The sequence below is a fragment of the Leptonychotes weddellii genome, chromosome 10 (assembly GCF_054177405.1).
Source record: "Leptonychotes weddellii isolate Sample4059 chromosome 10, ASM5417740v2, whole genome shotgun sequence".
Classification (NCBI taxonomy): domain Eukaryota; kingdom Metazoa; phylum Chordata; class Mammalia; order Carnivora; family Phocidae; genus Leptonychotes; species Leptonychotes weddellii.
Genome location: NC_138378.1, coordinates 20,847,908 through 20,872,897, shown reverse-complemented (window position 1 = coordinate 20,872,897; position 24,990 = coordinate 20,847,908). Strand labels below are relative to the sequence as shown.

At 52.8% G+C, this 24,990-nt stretch overlaps 2 protein-coding genes across 5 annotated transcripts in view; one reads left to right on the top strand and one right to left on the bottom strand.

Annotated features, from left to right (window-relative positions):
* ERGIC3 (ERGIC and golgi 3) overlaps window positions 1-24,990 on the top strand; it is a 115,089-nt gene that overhangs the window by 2,718 nt on the left and 87,381 nt on the right. For 2 of the 4 annotated variants that reach the window (XM_081832904.1, XM_081832905.1), the window contains 9 exons: window positions 3,860-3,953; window positions 4,755-4,920; window positions 5,048-5,105; window positions 9,148-9,179; window positions 10,423-10,519; window positions 10,597-10,661; window positions 11,296-11,432; window positions 11,512-11,567; window positions 11,771-11,989. In XM_081832904.1, the coding sequence (XP_081689030.1) occupies window positions 3,860-3,953; window positions 4,755-4,920; window positions 5,048-5,105; window positions 9,148-9,179; window positions 10,423-10,519; window positions 10,597-10,661; window positions 11,296-11,432; window positions 11,512-11,567; window positions 11,771-11,850 (785 nt within the window). In that variant the 3' untranslated portion in view covers window positions 11,851-11,989. Of the gene's footprint in view, window positions 1-3,859; window positions 3,954-4,754; window positions 4,921-5,047; window positions 5,106-9,147; window positions 9,180-10,422; window positions 10,520-10,596; window positions 10,662-11,295; window positions 11,433-11,511; window positions 11,568-11,770; window positions 11,990-24,990 lie in introns of those variants that run through there. The other 2 variants (XR_014149101.1, XR_014149102.1) reach the window with 2 other exon arrangements.
* Window positions 13,614-24,990, bottom strand: part of LOC102742165 (fer-1-like protein 4) — a 15,820-nt gene continuing 4,443 nt past the window's right edge. Inside the window, 20 exon segments of the mRNA XM_081832273.1 lie at window positions 13,614-13,851; window positions 13,854-13,918; window positions 14,006-14,106; window positions 14,184-14,242; window positions 14,245-14,463; window positions 14,876-14,928; window positions 15,152-15,360; window positions 16,814-16,963; window positions 17,594-17,702; window positions 18,081-18,093; window positions 18,096-18,277; window positions 18,475-18,602; window positions 22,760-22,860; window positions 22,863-22,875; window positions 22,971-23,108; window positions 23,185-23,291; window positions 23,383-23,425; window positions 24,053-24,184; window positions 24,273-24,331; window positions 24,440-24,666. Of these exon segments, the coding sequence (XP_081688399.1) occupies window positions 13,748-13,851; window positions 13,854-13,918; window positions 14,006-14,106; window positions 14,184-14,242; window positions 14,245-14,463; window positions 14,876-14,928; window positions 15,152-15,360; window positions 16,814-16,963; window positions 17,594-17,702; window positions 18,081-18,093; window positions 18,096-18,277; window positions 18,475-18,602; window positions 22,760-22,860; window positions 22,863-22,875; window positions 22,971-23,108; window positions 23,185-23,291; window positions 23,383-23,425; window positions 24,053-24,184; window positions 24,273-24,331; window positions 24,440-24,666 (2,212 nt within the window). The 3' untranslated portion in view covers window positions 13,614-13,747.

The window sequence follows — 24,990 nt, the reverse complement described above, 5'->3', positions numbered from 1 at the left end:
AAAGGGAAAACCTAGGGAGTAAATGTAAGTAGAGGAGAGGTCTAGGAACTATACCCTGAGCTCCTCCAATATTTAGAAGTCAGGAAATGAGGATCCAGGAAGGAAGATTGAGAACCATTAAGGTAGAAGAGAAACGGGAGATGATGCAAAAGCCAAGTGGAGGAAGAGTTTCAAGAAGAGAGAGTGAGCAACTGTCAAAAGCCACTGATGGTCCTGTAAAATGAGTAAGAGTTGACCATTGCAATTGGCAACATGGAGGCCACTGGGGACTTTACAAAATAGTTTCGATACTATTGAGGATGAAAATCTGATTAAAGAACAGAAAAAGAAAGAGAGACATTGAGTGAAAATAACGCTTTCAGGTGTTTTGCCATAAGAGAGAGCAGAGAAGGGGGGTGAGGGCTGGCGGAGAATGCAGGTGGTGTGGTGGATTTGGTGGGGAGATTAAGTGGGCTCGGTTGCTTTTCTGTTCTTCGTGGAAATTGAAAGCCAGGGTCATTAGCTAAGAGTGAAGAAAGGGAAGGGGATTTTGGGAGCCTAAGATGAGAGGAAAAGCTATAAATTAGTCATCTCAGGGGGCACCTGGGTGGCTCAGTTGGTTAAGCATCTGCCTTCGGCTCAGGTCATGATCCCGGGGTCCTGGGATGGAGTCCCGCATGGGGCTCCCTGCTCGGCGGGGAGTCTCCTTCTCCCTCTGACCCTCCCCCCTCTCATGCTCTCTCTGTAATAAATAAATAAAATCTTAAAAAAAAATTTTTTTTTTAGTAAGTCATCTCAGAGAATAGGAAAGTGAGCTGATTAGTGAAATGAAGTAGGATTGCCAGTCTTAAGGGAGGCACAGGCAAGAAGTAGGCACAGGGAGTTGAATTTGACCAGGGTTTGGGTTTTGCTAGGCTTGCACAACAAAGAGAGCGAGAAATAGATGGGTTCTGGTTATGTGCAAGAGAATAATTAGAGCAGTGGACCGTGGAATTTATTTTCCAGCTTTGTCAAGATATAATTGAAATATAACATTATGGGGGCGCCTGGGTGGTTCAGTTGGTTAAGCATTCGACTCTTGGTCTCAGCTCAGGCCTTTATCTCAGGGTTGTGGGTTCAGGTCCCACGTTGGGCTCCATGCTGGATGTGGAGCCTACTTAAAAAAAAAAAAGAAAGTAGAACATTGTGTAAATTTAAGGTGTATCATGTGATTCGATTACATATGTGTTAGGAAATGATTAACAGTATGGTTAGCTAACAGATCCATCACTTCACATACTTACCTTGTGTGTGTGTGGTGAGAACATTTAAGATCTACTCTCTTAGCGACTTTCAAGTATACAATACAGTATTGTTAACTATAGTCACCATCCTATACATTAGATCCCAGAACTTGCTCATCTTATAACTGGAAGTTTGTACGCTTTGACCAACATCTCCCCATTTCCCCCACCTCCCAGCCCTTGGCAACCACCATTCTATTCTCTGTTTCTATGAGTTAGGCTTTTTTAGATTCCACATATAAGTGAGATCATAAAGTTGTCTTTCTCTGACTTATTCTACTTAGCATAATGTCCTCAAGGTTTATCCATGTTGTTGCAAATAAAGGATTTCCTTCTTTTTATGGCTGAATGATACTCCATTATGTATATATACACCATATTTTCTTTATCCATTCGTGTGTTGACAGACACTTAGATTGTTTCCATGTCTTGGCTTGTAAGTAATGCTGCAAAGAATATGGGACTGCAGATACCTATACGAGATGCGATTTTTTTTTGGTGGGGGGGATATATACCCAGAAGTGGGATTGCTAGAACATATGGTAGTTCTCTTTTTAATTTTTCAAGGAACTTCCATACTGTTCCATAGTGGCTGCACCAATTTACATTCCCACCAACAGTGCACAAGGGTTCTCTTTTCTCAACATCTTTGTCAATACTAGTTATTTCTTGTTCATTTTTTTTTTAAGTAGGCCCTACACCTAATGTAGGGATCAAATTCACAACCCCGAGATCAAGAGTTACATTCTCTACTGACTGAGTCAGCCAGGCACCCCAATACTAGTTATTTCTTGTTTGTACTTATTTATTTCTAAGACTTTTTTTTTTTTTTTTTTTAAGATTTTATTCATTTGAGAGAGAGAGAATGAGAGAGAGCACATGAGAGGGGGGAGGGTCAGAGGGAGAAACAGGCTCCCCGCCGAGCAGGGAGCCCGATGCGGGACTCGATCCTGGGACTCCAGGATCACGACCCAAGCCGAAGGCAGTCGCTTAACCAACTGAGCCACCCAGGCGCCCTGTACTTATTTATTTCTGAATGGTAATAGCCATTCTAACAGGTGTGAGGTGGTAGGGTTTTGATTTGCATTTCCCTGATGATTAATGATGTTGAGCTCTTTTCCATTTACCTGTTGGTCATTTGTATTTGTTCTTTTGAAAAATGTTTATTTAGGTCCTTTGTCCATTTTTAATTAGATCGTTTGCATGTTTGTTTGTTTTGCTATTGAGTTGTATGAGTTACTTACATATTTTGGCTATTAACCCCTTATCAGACATATTATTTGTGAGTATTTTCTTGTATTCCATAGGTTGCCCTGTCATTTTGTTAATTGTTCCTTTTGCTGTGCCGAAGCCTTTTATTGTGATGTAGTCCCACTTGTTTATTTTTGCTTTTGTTGCCTATACTTCTGGTGTCGTAACCAAAAAACTGTTGCCAAGACCAATGTCAGGGAGCTCTTTCCTTATTTTCTTTTAGGAGTTTTACAGAATTAAGTCTTACATTTAAGTCTTTAATCATTTTGAGTTAATTTGGGTGAGTTGTGTAAGCTAGGGGTCCACTTTCATTTCTTGCATATGAATATCCAGTTTTCCCAGCAGCATTTATTGAAGACCGACAGTCCCTTCCCCATTTGGACCATGGAACTCAAATAAGGAGGGAAGCGAGGGCATGAGGGAGTGATAGTGTTAGTGTTGTCAAAGAATTGGTGGTTTCTGGGTACCAGAGGTATTTCCCAGATGAGCTGGGAAAATAAGGATAAGTACTCGAGATTGGGATACTCGAAAGTGTGGAAGGTTTGCGGTCATTGGAAATAAGGTCTAGGAGTGCGTGTGGAAATGAAGTGGGATGAGGCTGAGATGAGATGATAAAATACAACTGGGAAGACAGGAGGTCGGGGTATTAAATATTGAAGTCTGCGGTTAGGAGGAGGTAGTTACAGGCAGGGAATCGGGCGCGGAGAGAGAGGCTTGAGGTGTAGCTCCAAGGTGAGGGGGTTAAAGGCACACACTTTGGAACTGGGGCTGAAATCTGCTTACAGTGTCGCATTGGACAGAGCCACTTCTCATCTCTGAGTCTCCGAGTCTTTGCAAGTATGATGTGGATAATAATAATCCCCGCCTTCCTAGGGTCCGCGTGCAGGTGAGAGACATTTTGTGCACAGTGACCTATAGTCAGCTAACATTTAGCATTTGTGGTTATTGTTTCATTACTAGTACTTTTATTTAGAGAAATAATAGGTGTGTGGAAGTGCTTAGCGCCTGACACATAGTGTGCACCACATAAATATTGGCTATTTTTTTTAAGATTTTATTGGAGAGAGAGAGAACAAGTGAGGGGGAGGGACAGAGGGAGAGGGACAAGCAGACTCCCCACTGAGCAAGGATCCTGATGCGGGGCTCGATCCCAGGACCCTGGGATCATGACCTGAGCCAAAGGCAGATGCTTAACCAACTGAGCCACCCAGGTGTCCCAGTATGAGCTATTATTATAGCTTTTATTATTCCCAGGCCACAGGCCAAAGGGCCTGTGAGGGGGCCAGGGGTGCAGATTTCATTCTCTCTGCTCCCAGCTAATGCCCCTGCCTCTGTCCTCCCCTTAGAGCTCGGGAAGGTGGAGGTAAAGGTGTTTGACCCTGACTCCCTGGACCCTGATCGCTGTGAGAGTTGTTACGGTGCCGAGACGGAAGACATCAGGTGAGCTGGAGCCAGGGGGCTGGGTGGGGGGCTCCCGCCGGGCACTCTGTGTCAGCCATCCTCAGCCTGTGTCGGACTCCGCAGCAGGTGGGTGAAGTTGGACCAAGAGTTGAGTGGGGATGGGGTGTGTGCCTCAGTCACTGCTCCTGCTGCAAGTGACTGGGGCTCTGTGGCCAGGCCCTGCGTGGGGCCACAGTGGGGGGCGAGGCTGGAGTGGTGCCCGCTCTGGTTCAGAAGTGGCCTCTGGAGTCCAGCTGCCTGGGTTCCACCCCTGTGTCCTTGGGCAAAGCCACATAACCTGTCTGGTGAAGGGGGTGATGGGAACACGTGTCCCGTAAACAGGCACATCAGGATTAGATGTATCCTGTATAGAAAGCACTGAGATTGAAGGCCCAGCCCCGGTTATTAGGCCTGTGATATGTGGCCACTGCTCTTATGTTCCTCGGGCCCTGGCCCCTGAGAAGCTGATTCGGCGGGTCTAGGGTATGGCCTGGGGATACCTATTTAATATTTTTTGCACTGTGGTAAAATATGCGTAACTTTTAAAGCTTACCGTTTTAACCGTTTTCTCGTGTACCATTCAGTGTTGTGCAGCCGTCACTGCTCTCTGTCATCCCAAACGGAAGGGAAATACGTATTTTTAAGTCCTGCTGCCTCTGAGGGAATGGAGTTTGGGAACAGTTGGTGGCCAGGGATGAGGCCGGCAGAGGCTTCGTTAGTGGACAGAACTGCTCTGTCCCCTAAGCTGCGAGCTCTGGGTCCGTGCTGTGTTGCTCTCGCCCCGCACCCCCTCTCCCGCAGGTGCTGTAACACCTGTGAGGATGTGAGGGAGGCCTACCGCCGCCGGGGCTGGGCCTTCAAGAACCCAGACACTATTGAGCAGTGCCGGCGAGAAGGCTTCAGCCAGAAGATGCAGGAGCAGAAGAACGAAGGCTGCCAAGTATACGGCTTCTTAGAAGTCAACAAGGTACGGGAGGGACTGAGGTGAGCAGGAGCAGCACCACTCCACGGTGAACCGAGGGCCCACTCAGGCCCTCAGGAGACCAGAGGAAGGGGGGAGACGGCTGGAGAATGAGACGGAATATCCCCTACAGGTGGCCGGAAACTTCCACTTTGCTCCCGGGAAGAGCTTCCAGCAGTCCCACGTGCATGGTGAGTGGGCCTGCGTCCGCCAGGGAGTTTTAGACCCCAGGTGCCCTGGCGAGTTTGAGCGCCCTTCCACCTGCCCAGGGGAGCCCCCCATCTCGGGGCAGCAGTTCAGTCCGTGGTTAAGAGCATGGGCTGGGGAGCCAGACTGCCTGGGTTCAGAGTTCAGTGTCACACCTTACTGGCTGTGTGGAACTTGGAGGAACTCTCTTAATCTTTTTGGGCTCGTTTCCTCCTTTGTAAAATGGAGAGGCTAGTCCTTCTGTCCCAGGGTGCTCGTGCAGGTGAAGCCCGCAGCACAGAGCCCGGCTGTCTAATAGGTGAGCCGCATGGGAGGCTCTGGGGTCAGCAGAGCTGGTTTGGAACACAGGTTTGGCCCCTCCTGAGTTGTGTCAGATTTGGGGACTTTGGAGCCCCACTCAGTTTCTTCTCCTGTAAAATGGGGCTGCAGATGCTAGGACCTCCCTCACACAGTTGTTCCCAGGGATGAATAGATGGGATTTATTTTCATTCATGTATTCATTCACGCATCCGCTAGATATTTAGTAGTCCCTGCGTGCCCTCTTCTAGTCTGGATGCTAACAGTACAGCACCGAGCAAAACAGAGTCCTTGTCCTCAGCGTTCTAGTAAAGAAGCAGACCGTAAACAAGTATGTAAAATATATGGACTACCAGATGCTTTTAAGTACCACGAACCCAAGAAAGGCAGGATAAAGATGACAGAGGCGAAGGGCTCTGGGGAGATGGTACGTGTGTGCTGTTGGGTATTGGGCAGGCGGGGAAGGCCTGATGGGGCAGCATTTGAGTAAAGACCTGAAGAAGGTGAAGGAGCTGGCCATAAGGGTGTCCGGGCGAAGGGTTTGAAGCAGAGAGAAGAGCAAATGCAAATCTCTGAGCCGAGAATGGGCTTGGCGAGTTGGAGGTGCGGTAAGAAAGCGGGGGGCTGGAGCACAGCGAGCGAGGTGGTGTGGTTAGAGATAAGGTGAGCCAGGTAACTGGCTTGGGAGGGCACCACAGGGACAAGGACTCTTACTCTCCATGAGACACAAAGCCATCGTCGGGCTCTGAGGAGGTGCTACATGAAGTGACTTGACTTGGCAGAGGTGGACAGTGCTCCGCTCCGTGGACAAGACCGTGGGGGCAGGACAGAACCAGAGAAGCCAATGGGAGGCCATGGCCGTGATCCATCCGGGCACAGGATGGTGGGGGCTGGGCCAGAGTGGTGGCGGAGGGGCAAGCAGGGATTGCTGATGTTTGAGGGTAATGCCGATGGGCGAGGTCAAGGGCGACTTGGACGTTTTGTGGCTTAGGAGCGAGAAGGATGAAGTTGCCATTTAGGGAGAGGAGAAGATTCAGATGAACGGGTTTAGATGGCTGGACGAATAAAGCAGGAATTCGGCATCTGACATGTTCTGACCGGTGGGCTCTGGGTGTCCTTTTAGACAGCCTAGATGCAAGTAAGCAGCTGGCTGTTGGATCTGGAGGTCAGGGGAGAGGTCCGGCCCCGAGATGCATATGTGGGCGTCCTCGGATATGTAAAACCGTGGAACGGGATGAGGTCGCCCTGGAGGTGAGGGTGGGCAGGGAGGAGGAGAGCCCCACCGTCAGAGGACACGGGCGTCGGGAGAAAGCGGTGCTCGTCAGACGAGAAGCCAGCCGAGAGGTGGTGTCCTGAATGCCCGGGGAGGGAGGCGTTTCCAAACCCAGACCAGATGTTTCTGAGCGTGGGGTAAGAGTTGCCCATCGGGTGTATGACCTTGACAGCTGTTTCTGTGGAGCGATAGGGAGCACCCACTGCGGGCTCAGGAAGGAAAGGGAGAAGAGTTGGAGCCAGTGAGTAAGGACCGCTCTTCTGTGGAGTTTGCTCGAAAGGGAGGAGAGTGGGCTGGAGCTGGAGGGAAAGTTTGGACTCAAGGGGGTGGGTTGCAAGATGTGTGAGGTAGCATTGGTTTTATGCGGAGGGGACAGTGTGCTGCAGAGCTGGCCAGTCATGCTCCGGGGCGGATGGGACCGTTGCTGGAGTGAGGGCCTTGAGAAGGAAGAAGAAGACAGAACTGAGTGCCCTAGGAGTGTAGAAAGCCCAAACTTGGCGAAAGGCAGATGAGTCGGGACAGGTAGGATGGCAGCTGGGTGATGGGGAGATCATCGGGAAGGGCGACAGGGTTGTGGAGGAGAGAGCTGCGCCAGAGGCTAGAGCCGTTAGTACAGGCGCGGAAGGGCCAACCTGCGCTTCTGTGGGCTCTCGAAGTGACTGAGACAAGTAGGGAGAGTGGCGTCGTCTGCCACGAGCTGCAAAACTGGGGACTTTTAGGGCGGCTCTAGGGGCCGTGGTCTGGAAGTGGCATTAAGGAGCAAGGTCTCACTTCAGGCCATGGAGGAGGCTAAGTGTGGGGGAGAAATTGTCACCCTGAGGGGGCTGCGGGGAAAAGTACCTTCGAGGGAGGGCCCGGCCGCGGTTGGAACGAGACGGTGAGTGGCATGTGTAGGGGCGGAAGATGTAGGGGTTTCACTGATGAGTAACAGGGGCCCCTGGGAGGGTCTGGGAGGGATAGGAGTCAGGATCATATTCGGGTATGTACGGAGCCACAGTGTGACCGGAGTCCGGGGGGGAGAGATGAGCTGGCGGTCCTGAGCTGCCCAGGGACTGAGGTGAGCAGGAGCAGCGGCCGGCTAGAGGTGGCCCTGCTGGTCTGGAAGGCAGCGTGCGGGGCTGAGGCTGATTGCTGGGCCGGGGCAGGAGGTGGGTCCGGAGCCCCCTCTTCTGGAGGGGCCAGGGGAAGGGTGGTCTCACGGGGATGGTGGGAGACGGTCAGTGCCGAGCTGTTGGCACGGGCCCTGGTGCAGTAGGAGGTCTGGTGGCCCCCGCAGCTGCTCTGTTCCTCCACGTGGGCAGGCAGAGCAAAGGTGCTCTGTATCCCGAGAAGATGTTCAGAACACAAAGCTACAGTTGCCTGAGGCCAGAGATCTGGCTGAATGAAAGGTCTGGGAGCTAGTTTCTGACATCTTTGTGGCTTGGGGCGGGGGGGCGGATTATAAAGTTTACCTCGTACTTTTCCATCTTAGATCCTGTCTGGTCCTCAGGACAGCCCTTTGTAGAAATCACTGAGGCCCAGAGAGGGCAAGTGACTTGCCCAAGGTCACACAGCTTAGGGAAGTGGCTTATTGGGCTCTAAATCTTTTATTCTTCCTAGGCCACCATACTTCTGCCCCCAAGAACCCTTGCATTCCTCCCTGGCCAGGGAAGAGTTCCCCTAGGGGCGGGACTGGGAGGAGGCTTGTTAGCTGGGTCCAGACCCTGCTGCTGAGGCAGGAATATTCCAGCCTTCCTTTCTACCGTGTGTCTTACTCCGTAGTTCTCGTTGTAAAGCTCTCTTTTTTTTTTTTCTTCCTCCCTTCTCTCTCCTGCCCTCCCCCATGCTGCAGTCCATGCTGTGGAGAGTAAGTGGCCCTGCCCACAGGGAGGCCAAGCCTCCGCTTCTGGGGCAGTCTACCCCTCCCAGGACGGGGGGGAGGTTTGGATGGTCCTGGGATTGGGGTCTTACTTTTCAGGTAGGGTTTCTTGAAGCAGGAGAGATCAGGGCCAGAGGGCAGGAAGCACTGGTTCTGGAATAGACGGTACAGGGTACCCATGGCATTTCCTTTGGGGGCTCTGAGGGTGCAGGGCACAGGGGTCGGGGAAGACCGCCTTCTCAGGGCCCACCTCACCTTGGGGCTCAGCGATTGGCCCTCAGCTGTATTTAGTGAGAGACCAGAGTCAGCGGGGTTTGTCTCCTGAGGTGCAAGCAGGGACTTGGTGGGAGTGGAAACCCGGGAGACGCCCGTGGAGGGCTCCCTGTATGTGTCAGAAGGGGATCGGGGTCTGTGTTCTTAAGGCCCGAGGAGGGCGTAGACTCACACACAGGCCCAAGGCGGGACTGACGGGGGATGAAGGGTCATAGGAGCTGGGCAGTCACACTCCAAGAGGGGTGAGGAGGCCTGAGCAAGGACGCTCAGGGAGCCAGGAGGCCAGTCCTCTCCACCTGGTGACATCTTCTCCCTTCTCTTCTAGTCCATGACTTGCAGAGCTTCGGCCTCGACAACGTACGTACCAGCCGGAAGCCATGCAGAGCGGATGGGCGTGGGAGATGGTTGCTACCTTCGTGTCTCTGTAGGGATGTCCTGGGATGGGGGAGCAGATAAAAATATACCATATTCTTTTTTTTTTTTTTTTAATTTATTTGACAGAGGGGGAGAGCACAAGCAGGGGGAGCGGCAGGCAGAGGGAGAGGGAGAAGCAGGCTCCCCGGGAAGCAGGGAGCCCGATGCGGGGCTTGATCCCAGAACCCTGGGATCATGTCCTGAGCCGAAGGCAGACGCTTAACTGACTGAGCCACCCAGGCACCCCCAAAATATACCATATTCTGCCAGGGGATCAGTCTGAGGGTTAAGAAGTGAGGTTTGCACAGGCCGGAGATGGGGGACGGGGCTGGACCGGAGTGTCCTGGGCAGAGGGATCCTCCGGCAACGTCAGGAGGGAGTGGAGCACTTCTCAGAACCCACAGCGGCCGGTGTGGAGGAGGAGGCTGGAGAGATTGGCTCGGACTGGACCAGACCTCACAAGCCTCAGGCTGAGCAGTGGTTGGGTCTCCCTCCTGTGGGTGGTGGAGGCTATTGACCCTTTAACCAGGGTCATGATGTAATCAGATTTGCATGTTTTTAAAAACCCCTCTAATGGCTGAAGTTAATAAAGACTGGAAAGGGGCGCCTGGGTGGCTCAGTTGGTTAAGCAACTGCCTTCGGCTCAGGTCATGATCCTGGGGTCCCTGGATGGAGCCCTGCCTCGGGCTCCCTGCTCAGCGGGGAGCCTGCTTCTCCCTCTGACCCTCTCTCCTCTCATGCTCTCTCTCTCTTAAATAAATAAATAAAATCTTTAAAAAAAAACAAAAATAAAGACTGGAACAGGACAGGAGTCAGAGCCGGGACATCTGCCCGCCTCCCCCCACCCAGTCCAGGCTCCCCTTGCTTGAGACTTCCAGGCAGAGCGGACACCTGCCAGCCTGTCCGTGCCCAGCCTTTACTTGCTTTGTGCTTGGATGCGGCCAGAACCTCAAACTAGAGGCCCAGAGGCTGTGGACTCTGTGAGAAAGGAGTTCCCAGATGGGGTATGGAGGGGCCTGGGTTGGTCACATTCTCCCAGGCCGGACCTCTCCCCCTCTCCCCCGTCTCCACACATGCCCTCCCCAGACCCGGGCATCCTGTCTGCTGCTGTCCCGAGGACCTTTGATAGGGTGAGGCCTGGTGGGGCCTTGAGTGCTTGAGGCTCAGGTGCTGGTGTTGCTTGCAGATCAACATGACCCACCACATCCGGCACCTGTCATTCGGGGAGGACTACCCTGGCATTGTGAACCCCCTGGACCGCACCAACGTCACCGCACCCCAAGGTACCAGCCTGGGAGGTAGCCCCCAGCTGCCAAAGCCCTGCCCGGCACCCATGCCTGGTGCTCTCCTCTCCCTGCAGCCTCCATGATGTTCCAGTACTTCGTGAAGGTGGTACCCACAGTGTACATGAAGGTAGACGGGGAGGTGAGTCTGCAGGAGCTCAGGTATCAGAGTCCCTCTTGGTGCCAAGCACTTGAGTCCTGCCGACCTGGGAAGTGGGGTGCTGCTCTTATCCCCGTATGATGGATGACAAGCCGGGGCGGGGGGTAGGTGATGTACCCTCACAGCCAGAGTGCAGGGCCCAGGCTGTCAGACTTGAAAGCACTCGCACTTTCTACTTGCCCTCACTGCCTCCATCTGTTCGTCTGGTGCTCACTGTCCCCGCGGTCTGCCCTGGGCTGGGGGCTAACCCTTCCCGGGTCCTCTCCTCCCCTTTCTGCTCTGGCCCGTGGAGCAGCATCTCGGCAGACAGGAAGTCAGGCCTGGCCTTGCCAGGAGCTCATGGTGCAGCCTTGGCGAGGTGCTTCCCATCCCTGAACCCGCGCTGAGAGGATCCGCCCCTTGTAGCCGGGATCGGGACCAGAAGCCAGGGCGGTGAGGCTGAGAGTGTGTCTGGGTGGCCCCCGGGCCTTGTGGTGTTCATTAGCAACCTGGGGCCTCATTTTCTCTCCCACACAGTCCGGGCGCTCCGGACAAGGGCAGGAGCAGGCGTAGGGCTGAGGGGGTTGGGAGCCAGGTCGCAGCCTCGGCCCCGGCCCAGACTCCCTTCCTGTCCCAGGTGCTGAGGACAAATCAGTTCTCTGTGACCAGACACGAGAAGGTCGCCAATGGGCTGATGGGCGACCAGGGGCTTCCCGGAGTCTTCGTGCTGTATGAGCTGTCGCCCATGATGGTGAAGCTGACAGAGAAGCACAGGTGAGGGTGGCGGAAGGGAGGGGCCCGGGATTGCGGGGAGGAGGGGTGCCGACTGACCCCCGCCCCGTCCCTCCGCCAGGTCCTTCACGCACTTCCTGACGGGCGTGTGCGCCATCATCGGGGGCATGTTCACAGGTTAGAAGCTCCAGGGCGTCTGTCTGGGGCTGGGGCGTGGCGGGGCATGTGAAGCCCGGGCTCCCTGCCAGAGTTTTAGTTGGGGACGGAGGGGCACCTCAACGGCCAAGGGCAGATGCTGGCCTAGCCGGTTAGGGGACAAGGCTCTGGGGTCCAGCCAAGGGGCCAGCGGGGCCAGTGCCAGCCCTTGTGTCTCTCCCCAGTGGCTGGACTCATCGATTCACTCATCTACCACTCGGCTCGAGCCATCCAGAAGAAAATTGATCTCGGGAAGACAACGTAGTTGTCTCCTTCCCCTTCTGTTATTCTCTTCTTCTCGTGTTTCTCTTTGGCCCTGTGGTCATTCCCAGCCTCTTCCCCACCCCACCCCCACTCAGCGCCAGTCTCAGTGCAGGTTGATAAATCTATTGATTGTGATAGTACTTGCTGGTCTCCATGTGCTTCTTGCGTCTGGCCAGAGCCTAGAAACAACCCCTCATCACAGCTACTTACTGAAGGCAGTCAGGACTGACAGATCGGGCCAGATGCCCTCTGGGAGCCCCACGTGGACATCCCCTGGCTCATAGGGCTGTATTCAAACCAGACGGATGTCCATCCCACAGCCCTGTCCTCAGTCCCTCTTCTGCGGTGGTCTTCGGGCCTTTTGGGTTCAGCACCAGGGCTGAGATGGACCTTTCCCGTATGAGCTTCCTGGAGCCACCATGGCCCTCAGGCTCATGATGGTCTGACCCCAGGGGTACTAGCCCTGGGTGCAGGCTGGGGCTTGCCACCTCTTCTGGGGCTTCTCCCTGCCACCCTGGGCTCAGTCTACTGAGAGGGGTCCAACCAGGTCGTGTGCAATCTCCTAGGTGGAGGCAGAACTGGAAAATGGAAGGAGGGCAGCAGTGGCCATTCTGGAGCAGGGCTAGCGTCAGACCCCCAGCTCTGGAGCTCATCAGGGCTTCCCATCACAGCCCTTAATGTGTGCACAGAGCTAGGCCCAGGACCCCACCGCGCGGCAGCCCGGGGAAGCAGGGACGTTACGGCTGGTCAGTTCATCCGATCGTTTCTCAGGGAGTGTCTGGGTAAGACAGTAGTAGGGAGGGAAGTAGGACAGGAAGCGAAGTAGGACGATGAGAGCAAAATATCTAGAGGCAGAAAGACCTGAGCTTGAGCTCTGATGGGATCCCTCATGAGTTGTGTGACCTTGGCCAGGTTTCCTCTGTAAGTTGCAGATCAGATTGCCAGTTACAGTGAGCCTTGTTTTTTTGGTCAGCCAGAAACCACTCCTACTTGTCAAGAGTGTCCTGAATTTCCTCTAGGAACCTCCCTGTCTACCTTCTCAGCTTCTGTGTTAGGGAGGAGGTTTGATCTCCCACCCTAAGCTCCAGGGAGGCCCCAATCAGCATAGCCCACCCCCCACCCCACCCTCCCACCCCCAGTGACCCAGTGCGGGCCAGGCTCCTTCAGGACTAGGAAAGCTTTCTCCTGGATGTGAATGTGGGCAGACGTGAGGTTAGTGCTGCCATCCTGCAGTTCTGAGGGCGGACCCTGTCTACAAATGAGCTAGCCCCCAGAGGGCAGCAGAGCTGAGCCCAGAGGCGGAGAACCAGTCCTAGTGACATCATCTGAACCCTGTGACAAGCTGCCAGCTAAACCCTGGGAATTGCAGCTATGCCGGCTCCCCAGAATCCCTTTTTGCTTAAGCCAGCTTGGGTTGGGATTTCTCTTTGCAACCAAAAGTGTGCTGATGTGCTTACTCTCAGCGTGGAAGAATAAACAAGCTAATGACGTACGCAAAGTGCTTAGCTGTCACGGAATGGGTGGCAGAAGCCATAGCAGGTTAAGTGAAAGGGACCCAGTCATTGTCAGGAGCAGGCGCAACAGGTAGGCTGCTCAGAGGGCATGACAGCTCAGTGGCCAGGACTCCTCTTCCTTGAACTTCTTGCCAGGTCCCATTCTTCCTCGGGGCAGCTTCCCACCCCTGGGTGACTCCCCAGCACCTGTCACCCAGGAACATTTCGGTTTTCCGCCCCCTGTATTACCACGTACAGCTATGTCCAGGCGTCAGAGGGGAGGCACAGTCAAGTTTATTCAAGGAAAGCAGTGAACTCAGACAGCTTGTGTCGGTGAGACGGACTCCCCAGGAAAGGGATGTGAGGGGCTGGGGTTCCGGGAAGAGGGTCCATGGTCGGTTAGGGTCAGGGCTGGTGGAGGGGGCGGGAGGTGACATGGCTGATCTGGCTGGGCATGGTGTAGCCGACCAGGAGGAGGAAGACGGTGAGCCGGGCCAGCAGCAGCAGCAGCGCCAGCTGTGGAAGAGGAAGGTCTTCAGCGGGTTCACAGACCAGCTGAAGGAGGTCTTCGGGCGGCTGCGGGGGGAGAGGGGGGCGTTGGAACGCCGAGGAAGCCCCTGGGCCGCCGCGGCTCGATCCCCGCCTCCCGTGCTGCCCCCTCACTTGGGCTTGTCCAAGGGCTCAGGCTCCTGCCGCCCCTTCCCCACCGGCCGCTTCTCCGCCTCCTCCGCGGTCAGCAGCTCAAACTCTGCCTCCACTTTCCCCTAGAGAAGGGGGAACAGAGGCGGCGCTCGGAGGGGGGCTCAGGCCCGGCCCCACCCCCCGCCCCCGCCGCACCCACCGTGAGGATGTGGACGTCGCCTCCAGGGTCTGTGAACGCCAAGTCCTCCGGCGGTCCTTCCTCCTCTTCCTCCGCCTCTTCTTGCCCGCTGGAGCCTCCCGCTGCTCCCCGGGCTCAGCCTCTGGCTCCCGCAGCTTCACCACAGGCCACCAGCCCCACAAGCGGCGGGAGCGAAAGAGGTTGCACCTGGGCCCGGCCCCGTCGCGGGCCAGCCGCACGGAGCAGAGTTCGGGGCCCCAGGCCCCCCGCACCATGTCTGGCAGCTGCAGCTCCAGGGATCCTGCAAGTCCAGAGCCCCCTGGGTTAGGCGAGAGATCAAGGTCTGTCTGGGCCCCGGGGGAGGAGGCCGCACAGCAGGACTATGCCTGGGGGCATCAGAAGCACAGCCCACGCGTCAGCAGCTTATCAGAGCCTGGCGAAACGGCCAAGGATGGGGCCAGAATGCCAAAGCAGGGACCACGGTGTCAGAGTCCAAAGTGACCTTGGATCGGGGACTTTGGGTGGGAATGGAGGTCACTGTGCTCTGGGCTAAGTTCAGTAATGAGGCCAGAAAGCCAAGATTAGCGACCTAGGGTCTGAAACCCAGGATTCAGGGCTGGGTTAGAGTAGGGAACCATGGGCCAGAGGGGCAGGGGCAACGGGGGCAGAAACTGGGGCCCCGGGGGTGAGGCAGGAGGAAGGCCAAGCCGTACCAAGAAAGTTGTTGGCGGAGACACGGTCCTAGTCCCAGACCTGCAGGACCAGGCTGAAGGGTCCCACTGAGGATGTCACTTAGATGTCACTGGACAGCTCTTCAGTGAGTGGGTTCACATCATCCAAAACCACGTCCTCCGTGTTCCAGATGATGACTCTGAGCTCATAGCTGGGGGATATAGTGGAAGAGAGTTTGCAGACTCTTGAGGGGGTCCTGACAGGGGCTGCAGGAAGCAGGAAGGACCTAGGCCATGGCCATCACGTTCACTGAGCACCTCCATGTGCCCAGCTGGGTGATCAGGATGTCTGTGGGACTTAAGGGGATCACCCCCACCACAGCAGATGGCACCAGGAATGGTCTGTTGACCAAAGCTGGGCTAACTAGTTTCTCCCATAAATTTGGAATCCGGAGCCTGAAAGGTTGAGTAACATCAGACACAGAGTTGGAGCTGCCACCAGCCAGGGTGACATGCAAGCTGCAGTTCTAGGGTACAGGGGAGAGAAAGCCAGTCTGCAGCGACATGTGGGAGGGGGAGAGAGACAAAGTGGGGATGAGAGCGAGCAGTCCCTGAGGGGCAGAAGGAGGGGCTCCAGCTTTCCTGTGCTACCCCAAATAGCCCTGTCCTTGGCTGTCATGGGTTTTCCGGGCTATCTCGTTTTCTCTTGCCCGCCAGCAATTTCCCCTCATTTGTTGATAGCATCGTGATTTCCTGTTGGTGAGCCCCCCCCCGACCCCCACACTGGCAGTCTGTGTGATTCTAGTGGGGAAGACCCACCTCCCCCTGGCTCCAGAGGTGGCGACACCCCCTAGGCCATCACCCAGGACTGGCCAATCAGCGTATCCCAGCCCTCCAAGCACAAGGATTGGTTAAGAGATCAGCATTCGATGCAGGCTGATCCGAGGAGAGTCAGCCTCGAGACTTTTGCTCTTGCCAGTAAAGACGTGTTTATTTTTCTGCTCAAGGAGTCTAGCTGGTAGATGTAAGCCTGGCACTGTTAGCAGCAGCCACCCTGCCCCCAGACTGCAGAAGCCGCCCTGAGAGTGACAGCAAGGAAAGCAGAGCCCAGAGGGAGAAAGTGACAGATTGCGGACATCTGAAGTATGAATCCCCTACGCACAACTCCACTCTGACGAGCTCAAGTCCGAAGGGGGTTTATTGGTATTTAAGCTCTTTTGGTTACAAGTGACAGAGCCCCTCCTCACAATGGCTTATGAGAAGGAAGGGAAATTAATGGCTCACCTAACTGAAAAGCCTGAGTCACCAGCCTGTGCCTGTCCCAGGGGAGGAAGGGTCAGAGCGCTCACCTGATTGGCTGTCGAGGCTTGATGTCAACTGGGGGTGGGGCAGGCACATCACGGGGGAAGATATCAGTCCACATGTGAAGGGATCCCTGGGAACACAGGACCAGGCTGAAGGGTCCCACTGAGGACCTCACCTCCCCTGATAGCCTTGTGGCTAGAGGCTGTGCCTTGTCCTGACGGAGGCAAGAGCTGGGGTCAAGAGGGCACAGTCGGGTAGATCCCGGGGTGGCAGGTGGGGGGTGTGGGCGGGAAATGAAGGTAGAGTCTGAAGTGGGGGTTCCAGTGCTGAGGTTAAGGATCAGGCCCTGGAGTGGAAGGTTGAGGTCAAAAGTAAGATCTGGTGTTCCCAAGGTCCAGATCCTAGGGACCTGGTGTTGAGGTCAGATTGGGAGTGCCAGGTCTGAGCCTTGGGGGCCCCGGGGTGGGGGATCCTGCAGGGACAAAGTCAGGGGTGGAGGTATGGAGTCCAGGATGAGGGTCTAAGACTGGAGTGGGAATGCTGGGGACCAGGATCAGGAGCCAGAATCGGAAGTGGTCAGTAGAGGTCTTGGGGAAAGGGCATCCCGAGGGCCCAGGGTCCAGGAGCAGGTGGGAATCCTGGGGTTCTGGGGTTGGGTGCTGAGCCCTCCCTCGCCTGCAGCAGCCCTGGGCTGCGGGGAGGGTAGAGGGGCCGAGTTTCCACGTGCTCGGGCACCAGCTGGATCCCAAGCTCCGGCCTCTCTTGCAGCACCAGCAGTGCCTGCGCCTCCTCGGGGATCTCCCTGGCCCCCGGGGGCCCCCCCACCTGCAACAAGAGGTGCGCAAGCTTGGCTTCTGCACAGTTCCCAGCTCTCCTGCCTTCCTCCCCCACCGCTCAACCGAAGTGCATAGCTGAGGGAGCTGCTGTTTGGGACGAAGCCCATGGGCTGGGAGGGCAAGTCCACAAGGCACAGAAAGTGGGGAGATGCTTCTCTAACAACTTTTCCCAGTGAAAAGCCAGCAGTCGAGGGACAGTGGGATTGGAGGGGCCACGGCTTTGCGAAGACTCTTGTTTAGGGACAGACCACCAACCATTTATGAGGCATGAGCTCAAGTCTGCAGCCATGTCTTGTCACATGGGACCCCCTATGGGCCACCCTATGTTCTGGAAGCTTGATTAGCTATGCCTCTGAGAGGTCTGCTTTGACTCTGAGGATCATGCTCACCTACAAAGACCATTTTCTCCCCTTCATCCAAGAACCTTGTCCTTACTCAGCCAACTCCCTTCCTCTGCTTGCCAAAGGAGATAGGCTTTTCTGGGGACACACTAGAGTAGGCCCCAGGGGCCCCCTGTACCTTGTTTAACCATCTTGCTCCCTCGGGGTTGTCCCATCAGAGAGGGGCTGGTACCTGGGGGTAGGGTCTCAGGCGGTGTCGGAAAGACTTTGCTGCCCACCTTGACAGCCCCGGCTCGGTACTCAGGGCCGGAGAGGCCACAGCATTGGCACAGCCCCGCCAGGATCTGCGGAGGCCGGAATGCATCCCACCAGGCATTGTACCCATCCCTGTGGGCAGAAAGAGAAAAATGCCTCAGTTGGGGTCAGCATATGGACACAGTGGGCACAGGGGCAGGGATGGGGACCCCTGAAGACATGGGATCCAGGAAGCAGATTAGTCCTCCCTTATGGTAATCATGAAAACCGAAGATGTATGCCACATTCTCCAATGGAGGAAATACTGGTGTTACCTCCAGTTTTGCAGCTGAGGAAACAGAGGCTCAGAGAGATCAAGTGACTTATTATAAGACCCCAAATCCTAAGCCCAGGTTTTGACCCACTATGCTATATGGTCTTGGTCATGGGGAGTTCCCCTTCTATGAAATCAAAGGATCTGGACACACCAATGGGAATGTAAACTTGAATATCGTTCGTCAGGCTCAGAATGGCTCCTGAGGGTCTGTAGGACTCACACGTCATACTGGGAGGCCAGCCCACAGTTCGCCCTGTGGTGGCTATAGAATCGGTTTTCCAGGTCAAAGTGGGTCTCCCCGGTGAGGTCATTAGAACCCACGAGGTCATGATCAAACACAGCCACAGTCAGCTCTGGCTCGGCAGGGAGAGAGACGCCAAGCTCCAGGACCCTGGCCAGGAGGGAGAATGGCTGAGGACACCCCCTTGCCCTAGGAGGTGGTCTTGTGGGGGCAGGGGCTCCAGGGGTCTCAGCAGCCTCTGTCCATTCCCTCACCATCACCACGCCAGCTGCCTGAGTGGGAGCCCTGGGGCCCCCGGGTCAGAGGGTAAAGGTGCTCCCATTCCCAAGCCCAGGGCCCAGCCTCACTCTCCAAAGATGGGATTCAGCTGCTTGGGGATGTAGCGTTCCTTGGTGTCCCGCAGCTCTCGGCCAGCACTCACCACCACGTAAGGGTCTGCCTTGCCGTTGGGGTCCGCAGGAGCCAGGTTGGTGGCCTAGGGGGACAGGAGGTGGGGCTGAGAGAATTGTCATGGTTGTAACCCAAGGTTACCCTTGCTGGACCAAATCTCAGAGTTATGTGTAAGCAGCAAGTTACCAAGGAGAGATCTCCCACCATGAGGAATTAACTGAGAGGTTCGACATGACTTTTATTTTCTTTTAAATTAATTATGAAATGTTTCAGACATACAAATAGGTATAATGAAAAATATAATGAAAGAAAATATGTGGAAAGATGTATAGGGCTTTAATATTCAAATCATAACTTTCTGTATTATTCACTTTTATTTTTTACAATGATAAAGATATTTTAACTAATATAAAAATAAATCAATGACCATGTGTGTGCCCGGCTTAATAAAGAAAACACTACCAACAAATGGAATCCCCTTACCTGATTTAATTCCCTCTTCATCCCTGAAGTAGCCAGAACCCTTTACTTGAGGTTTAGGACTCACACAAAAAAAGTGAAAATAGTTTTACTACATGTACACACATCCCTAAGCAATATATAGCACCATTTTGCATGTTTTTTAACTTTATGTATTACACTTACTTCTCTGGTTTGATAACTACATCATTTAATAAATACATAACAAATTACTGAAGTATAATTTATATACAGCAATATATTTTTAGTGTTTACACTCCTATCTGCAGTGGTGTGAGCATTCCAGTTGCTCCAAATCTTTAGCAACACTTGGTATTGTCAGTCTTTTTTATTTTAACCATTCTAGTGTATGCAAAGTGGTAGCTCACTGTGATTTAATTTGCATTTCTCTGATGACGAACCATGTTGAGCATCTTTGCATGTGCTTATTCACTTTGTGTATGATAACTCACTGCCCAGGGCACCTTTCATAAGGGAACCAACCAATCCAGAGCCCATGCTCTGAACCATCTCCTCCATCTGGCTCTTCTACTCCAGGAAGTAAATTCCTCTGTCCTAATCACTCCAGAGCCAGGTACCAGACAAGAGACAGCGAGACAGCCCCTGTACCCACGAGCCTGCTGGAATTATTCACACTAACCAATCCTAAGTCTGCTTACCCTGCCTTGCCTTGCTTTTCCTGCAGAAACCACAACAGAGGCTCTGGCCCTTGCATTCTCCTTTGGACTTCCCTGTGTGGCCCTGTACCGCCAGCCCACCCCCTCCTCTTGAGGACTGAAACAAACAACAGACTATCTTTCTTCTTCTTTTTTTTAATATTTTATTTATTTGTCAGAGAGAGACAGTGAGTGAGCACACAAGCAGGGGGAGTGGCAGGCAGAGGGAGGAGGAGAAGCAGACTCCCCGCTGAGCAGGGAACCCGATGCGGGACTCCATCCCAGGACCCTGGGATCACGACCCGAGCCCAAGGCAGACACCCAACCGACTGAGCCACCCAGGTGTCCCCAGACTATCTTTCAAAGGCAATCTGATCTGTTGGCCTTGCCATACATGGATAATAACAAAATCCTGGGTACATGATTTTAAAACAGTTTCTGCTTTTAATTTTTTCCCTCTAAAACCACGTATTTTCTTGGGAAGCTCAGCACTACATTTAAAGAGGTTTTTACATTTTCTCCAGTATTTTTAGCTTTCAGTGAGCAATGCAGGCTTTAACCCTTCAGGTGTGCCCTTCCCCTTTGAAACACAGACACTGCTGACACTGAGCTCCACTGAGTGATGTCCTCACCCCCTTACACACACACACACACACCCACAACTTCAACCACGTGGCTCTTGATAGCTCTCCTAGGCTTCCTGCTGGTTTGCAGCTGTAATTCTTTCCTGATTTCACCATAAGCAGAAGCTGGATTTTTGTTGTTCCCTTTGGTTTTGGATGATTTTCAGGAAGAGAAAGGGGAAATGCCCTGTTGGTGCCAACTTCCACAAACTGGAAATCATCCAATTTGCTTACTTCACCCAAATTTAATTTTTTTAAGTTTTTATTTTAATTCCAGTTAGTTAATACACAACGTTCTGTTAGTTTCAGGTGTACAATATAGTGATTCAACACTTCCATACATCACCCGGTGCTCATCACGACAAGTGCCCTCCTTAATCCCCTTCACCTGTCTCACCCATTCCCCGCCCCCCTTGCCCCCCGTAACCATCAGTTTGTTCTCTATAGTCGAGTCTGTTTCCCTTTGCTCATTTGTTTTGTTTCTTAAATTCCACATATGAGTGAAATCATGGCATTTGTCTTTCTCTGACATATTTCACTTAACATTATACTCTCTAGCTCCACCCATGAATTCATCCTAATTTGTGTTGGGAGGGGCGCCTGGGTGGCTCAGTCGGTTAGGCTACCTTTGGCTCAGGTCATGATCCCAGGGTCCTGGGATGGAGTCCCGCATTGGGCTCCCTGCTCAGCGGAGAGTCAGCTTCTCCCTCTGCCCCTCCCCCTGCTCATGCTGTGTGTGTGTCTCTCTCTCAAATAAATAAATAAAATCTTTTAAAAACATTTTTTTTTTGTTACAAATAATGCTAGGATGAGCAATTCTTATGTTTCCTTGTATACATATGTAAGAATTTGCCTGGGATCATATCTAGAAGTATAATTATTGGGTATTGACAATGAAAATCTTCTATTTTCCTAAATATGTCAAATTGTTCTCTCAAGCTGTTATAGCAATTTACATTCTGTGGCATGCAGAATAGTGCGCCCCCACCACCAAGGATGTCCACCTTCAAATCCCCTGACATGTCAATGGGAACTCTGCAGATGTGGTTAAGAATCACGAGATTGACATTCCATTCTCAACCAAAGCTTCTCTTTAAGAAGTTTATTATGGAAAACTGTCACACTAACTTAAAGGAAAGGGTGGGGAGATATGTAAACTGTCTGCTAAACAAGTAAATAGAAATACTGAATGTGAAAAAAAAGAATCATGAGATTATTCTAGTTTATCCAGGTAACCCAACGTAACCACAAATGTCCTTATAAATAGAGGGGAGACAGGAGAGTCCGAGAGAGATTTGAAATTGTTACCCTGCTGGCTCTGAAGATGGAAGAAGAGGCCGTAAGCCAAGATACACAGGCAGCCCCCAGGAACTCGAAAAGGCAAGGGAATGATTCTCCCCAAGAGTCTCTAGAAGGAATGCAGCCCTGCCAACAACTTGATATAGTCCAGTAGAACCTATTTCGGATTTCTGCCCTTCAGAACTATAAGATAATACATTTCTTGGGGAAGACATTGTTTTCTATTTCCCCCAGTTGAAGCAGAAGCTGAAACAGACCATTTCCCTAAAAGGTTCCTTTCCCAGTGGGTAGACTTCCTCAGGCCCACCTTTCACTAAGAGCAGAGCCCTTCCTGGGTGCTGCTTCACGCAAGGGTCTTGGTTCTGGCTCCCATCTTCAATAGGTTATTAGGAACCAAGGCTCGGGGTCCAGGTGTGGACAAACCTCTCAAGACAACCTGTACTTCAGGGACTGGGATTCCTGCTGCCTCTTCATCCTATGCCCATTGGGAATTCTTATTTTTCCATTCCATTGCCCATTCTTATAAGCTTAGCATTCCTTTAAGATTGTTTATCCAGCAGTTCTAGATGTATTACATCGGGAAGTTATTTCAGACCATCTAGTCTGTGATACTGCTAGAAGCAGAAGATCAAAACGACTCCTACCGTCGAATTATGCACTAGGATATGCCACAGAACATTTCTTTAATTTCCGTCTTGCTCAGAATCCTTATGTTTAAACCAGATAAAAGCACAGTATCTATTCTGGGGCTGGGATCGAAGGGAACAGAGCAACCCACTCATTCCTCTCAATTCCCTGAGATGCCTTTCAGGAAACTTCAGGGCCCCGCTGAGTGCTGTATGCAAACCACAGCAAGGCAAGGACCTGTATGAAGGTATTGAACGACAAGCGATTGTGAAACTTGAGATTCAGAGCTGCACTCTTCTTGGAGTTATACTCGCCATGCTACGAACTAAGGGTCTAGAACTATGAAAAAGGAGTCAGAAGACCTAAGCTCTAAATCCGGATTGTGCCATGAGCAAGCTCTGTAACTGTGGGGAGTCGCTTCACTTGTGCCTAAGATTCCCCACCTGAAAAATGAAGGAGGTAGACTCTGAGGTTCCTTCCAAATCCTTCAGTCTGTAGGTTTTCTGTATATTACCTTAGCTGGAGTCGGAGGTGGGCTGGGGTGATGGGATGCTCACCTTTACCACATGTACTCTGACCAGGAGCTTGATGGGCCGGTTCTGTGGGACTCCCCGGGAGATCTGGGGCTCAGAGAATGACACTGCCTCCGATTCAGGTAAATAAGGAAGGATCCCTGGATTTGGGGGAGACAGAAAAATCCCTGGGAAGAGAGTCTTCCTCCTACATCCCCATCTGTACTCCTTGCCTCTCTTCTTTCCCCAAACATACCTTGAACTTGCCTACAGGATGTCCAGACCCTTCTTCTTCTCCATCTCCATCCTGGCCCCCTTGCCCTCGGTACAGGGGAAACACATTCAGCCAGTCTTCAAAGTGGTTAAACTCTTCCTCCAGGATGCCATCGTAGATCTGAAAGGCAAGGGCCTCAGTGACAGGCCGATGGCCAGAATCCTAGCACAATTCTCTCTCCCAGATACCCACTCACCTTCAGGGTGGCTACTGCTTTCTTCTGGGATATGGAGCCTTTGACTTCAGCCTCACCCTGACCCTGGTCTTGGGCCTCCCCATCCACAGAAATGAGGTTGACCCCATCTGGGAATAGCAGAAATGCCACAGTTAAAAATACTGGTGTCAGAGGAAGGAGGGAGACAGAGAGCAGGAGCAAGAAAGCCAAATCTCCTACCTGACTGCCCGGGATCATCCACTTCATCCTCCTCAAAGTTGGTCTGAAATCAAAGGGCAAGTCAGAGATTCTTCCCTTCCCCTCACCTCCTTAGTCTACCCCTTTTCCAGGACAGGGAGTTGGGAAACTTCAGTTCAAGGTCCAGCTGTGTGAACCACTTGCATTTTCAAAGCTTCAGTTTGTCTAGTCCTGCGCTGCCCTAGAAGTAACCCCCAGCTACGTGTGTCTAGTGAGCACTTGAATTGAGATGTGCCGTAAGTGTAAAATACACACCAGATTTTAAAGACTTAGTATAAAATAAGTATGTCAAATATCTCATTATTAATTTTGTATAATGGTTCCTTGTTGAAATGGTATTTTAGATACGTTAGGTTAAACAAAATATATTATTAAGATCAATTTTACCTCTTTCCTTTTACTTTTTAAAAAATCTGTCTACCTAAGAAGTTAAAATGACATATGTGGCTCACATATTTCTGACAGCACAGCTGTAGATAATAGAGTTAGTAATTTTCAGCTTCTAGAACTGTTACGAAGATGAGAAGAGGTATCTCATGAAGAGCTCTGAAAAGCTGTGGAGCATCTCACGCCACATTTCACGAGATCCTTCTTCTTGCCATTTATCCTCCTCAACCTCCAGCTGCAGCCCAGGACCCACCCCTGCCCCCACTTGCCCCTGGAGCTCCTGCAGCGAGGCGTAGTACTTGGACCACCAGTCAAGCTCTTCAGGATCTGGGATGTCCTCCTCCAGCTCAGGGCCTTGGTTCAGGAGGCTCCCCAAGGGGAGCTTCTTCAGAGGAGCCTAAGGGAGAGAGAACTCAGTGCCCCTAACCCAGCACCACCCTAAGCCCCGCCAGCCCCTTCTCCACCCATCTCCCATACCCCATCACCTTCAGAAGCCGTCTGGACATCCCCACTTCAGCCAAGAAGGGATCCAGGGACTTCTGTCCTGGGAGAGGGGAAATGATACCAGGAGGAGGTCACGTGAGTAGAAGTCAGACTCCCTGGAGCCATCTCAACCAGGAACCAGAGGGGCTTCTGTCTGGTGGCCCCTTACCTTGTGGTCCCTTGAGCACTAGGTCCCCTGTCTCCTCCTCTTCTCCTTCCTCCTCGGGGGGATCCTCATGACCCCGGAATATGAATCGCAGCATGTGGGAGACAGTATGGGAACCGACAAGCACGGTGCAGCCAAAGGCCCAGCGCTCAATCACCAGGATGCTGAGCGGGGGCTGCAGGTAAGGCTGCTTGGGAAAGTCCTGGGGTGGGGAGAGAGGAACTGGGTCTCTGAAGGCTTGGAGAGGAGGAGAGGCAGCAGCAGGGTCTGCCTTCTCAGCTCAGCTCTGCCATAGCCTCATTGTGTCATATCTGGTAATGACGGAGACTGTTTTCCTGGCAAACAAGGGACACAATCCTGGACTCAAAAGACTGTTGTAAATATCAAATGACATAATAGATATAAAACTACTTTGGAGCCGGGCGCCTGGGTGGCTCAGTTGGTTAAGCAACTGCCTTTGGCTCAGGTCATGATCCAAGGGTCCTGGGATCGAGCCCCACATGGGGCTCCTTGCTCAGCAGGGAGCCTGCTTCTCCCTCTCCCACTCCCCCTGC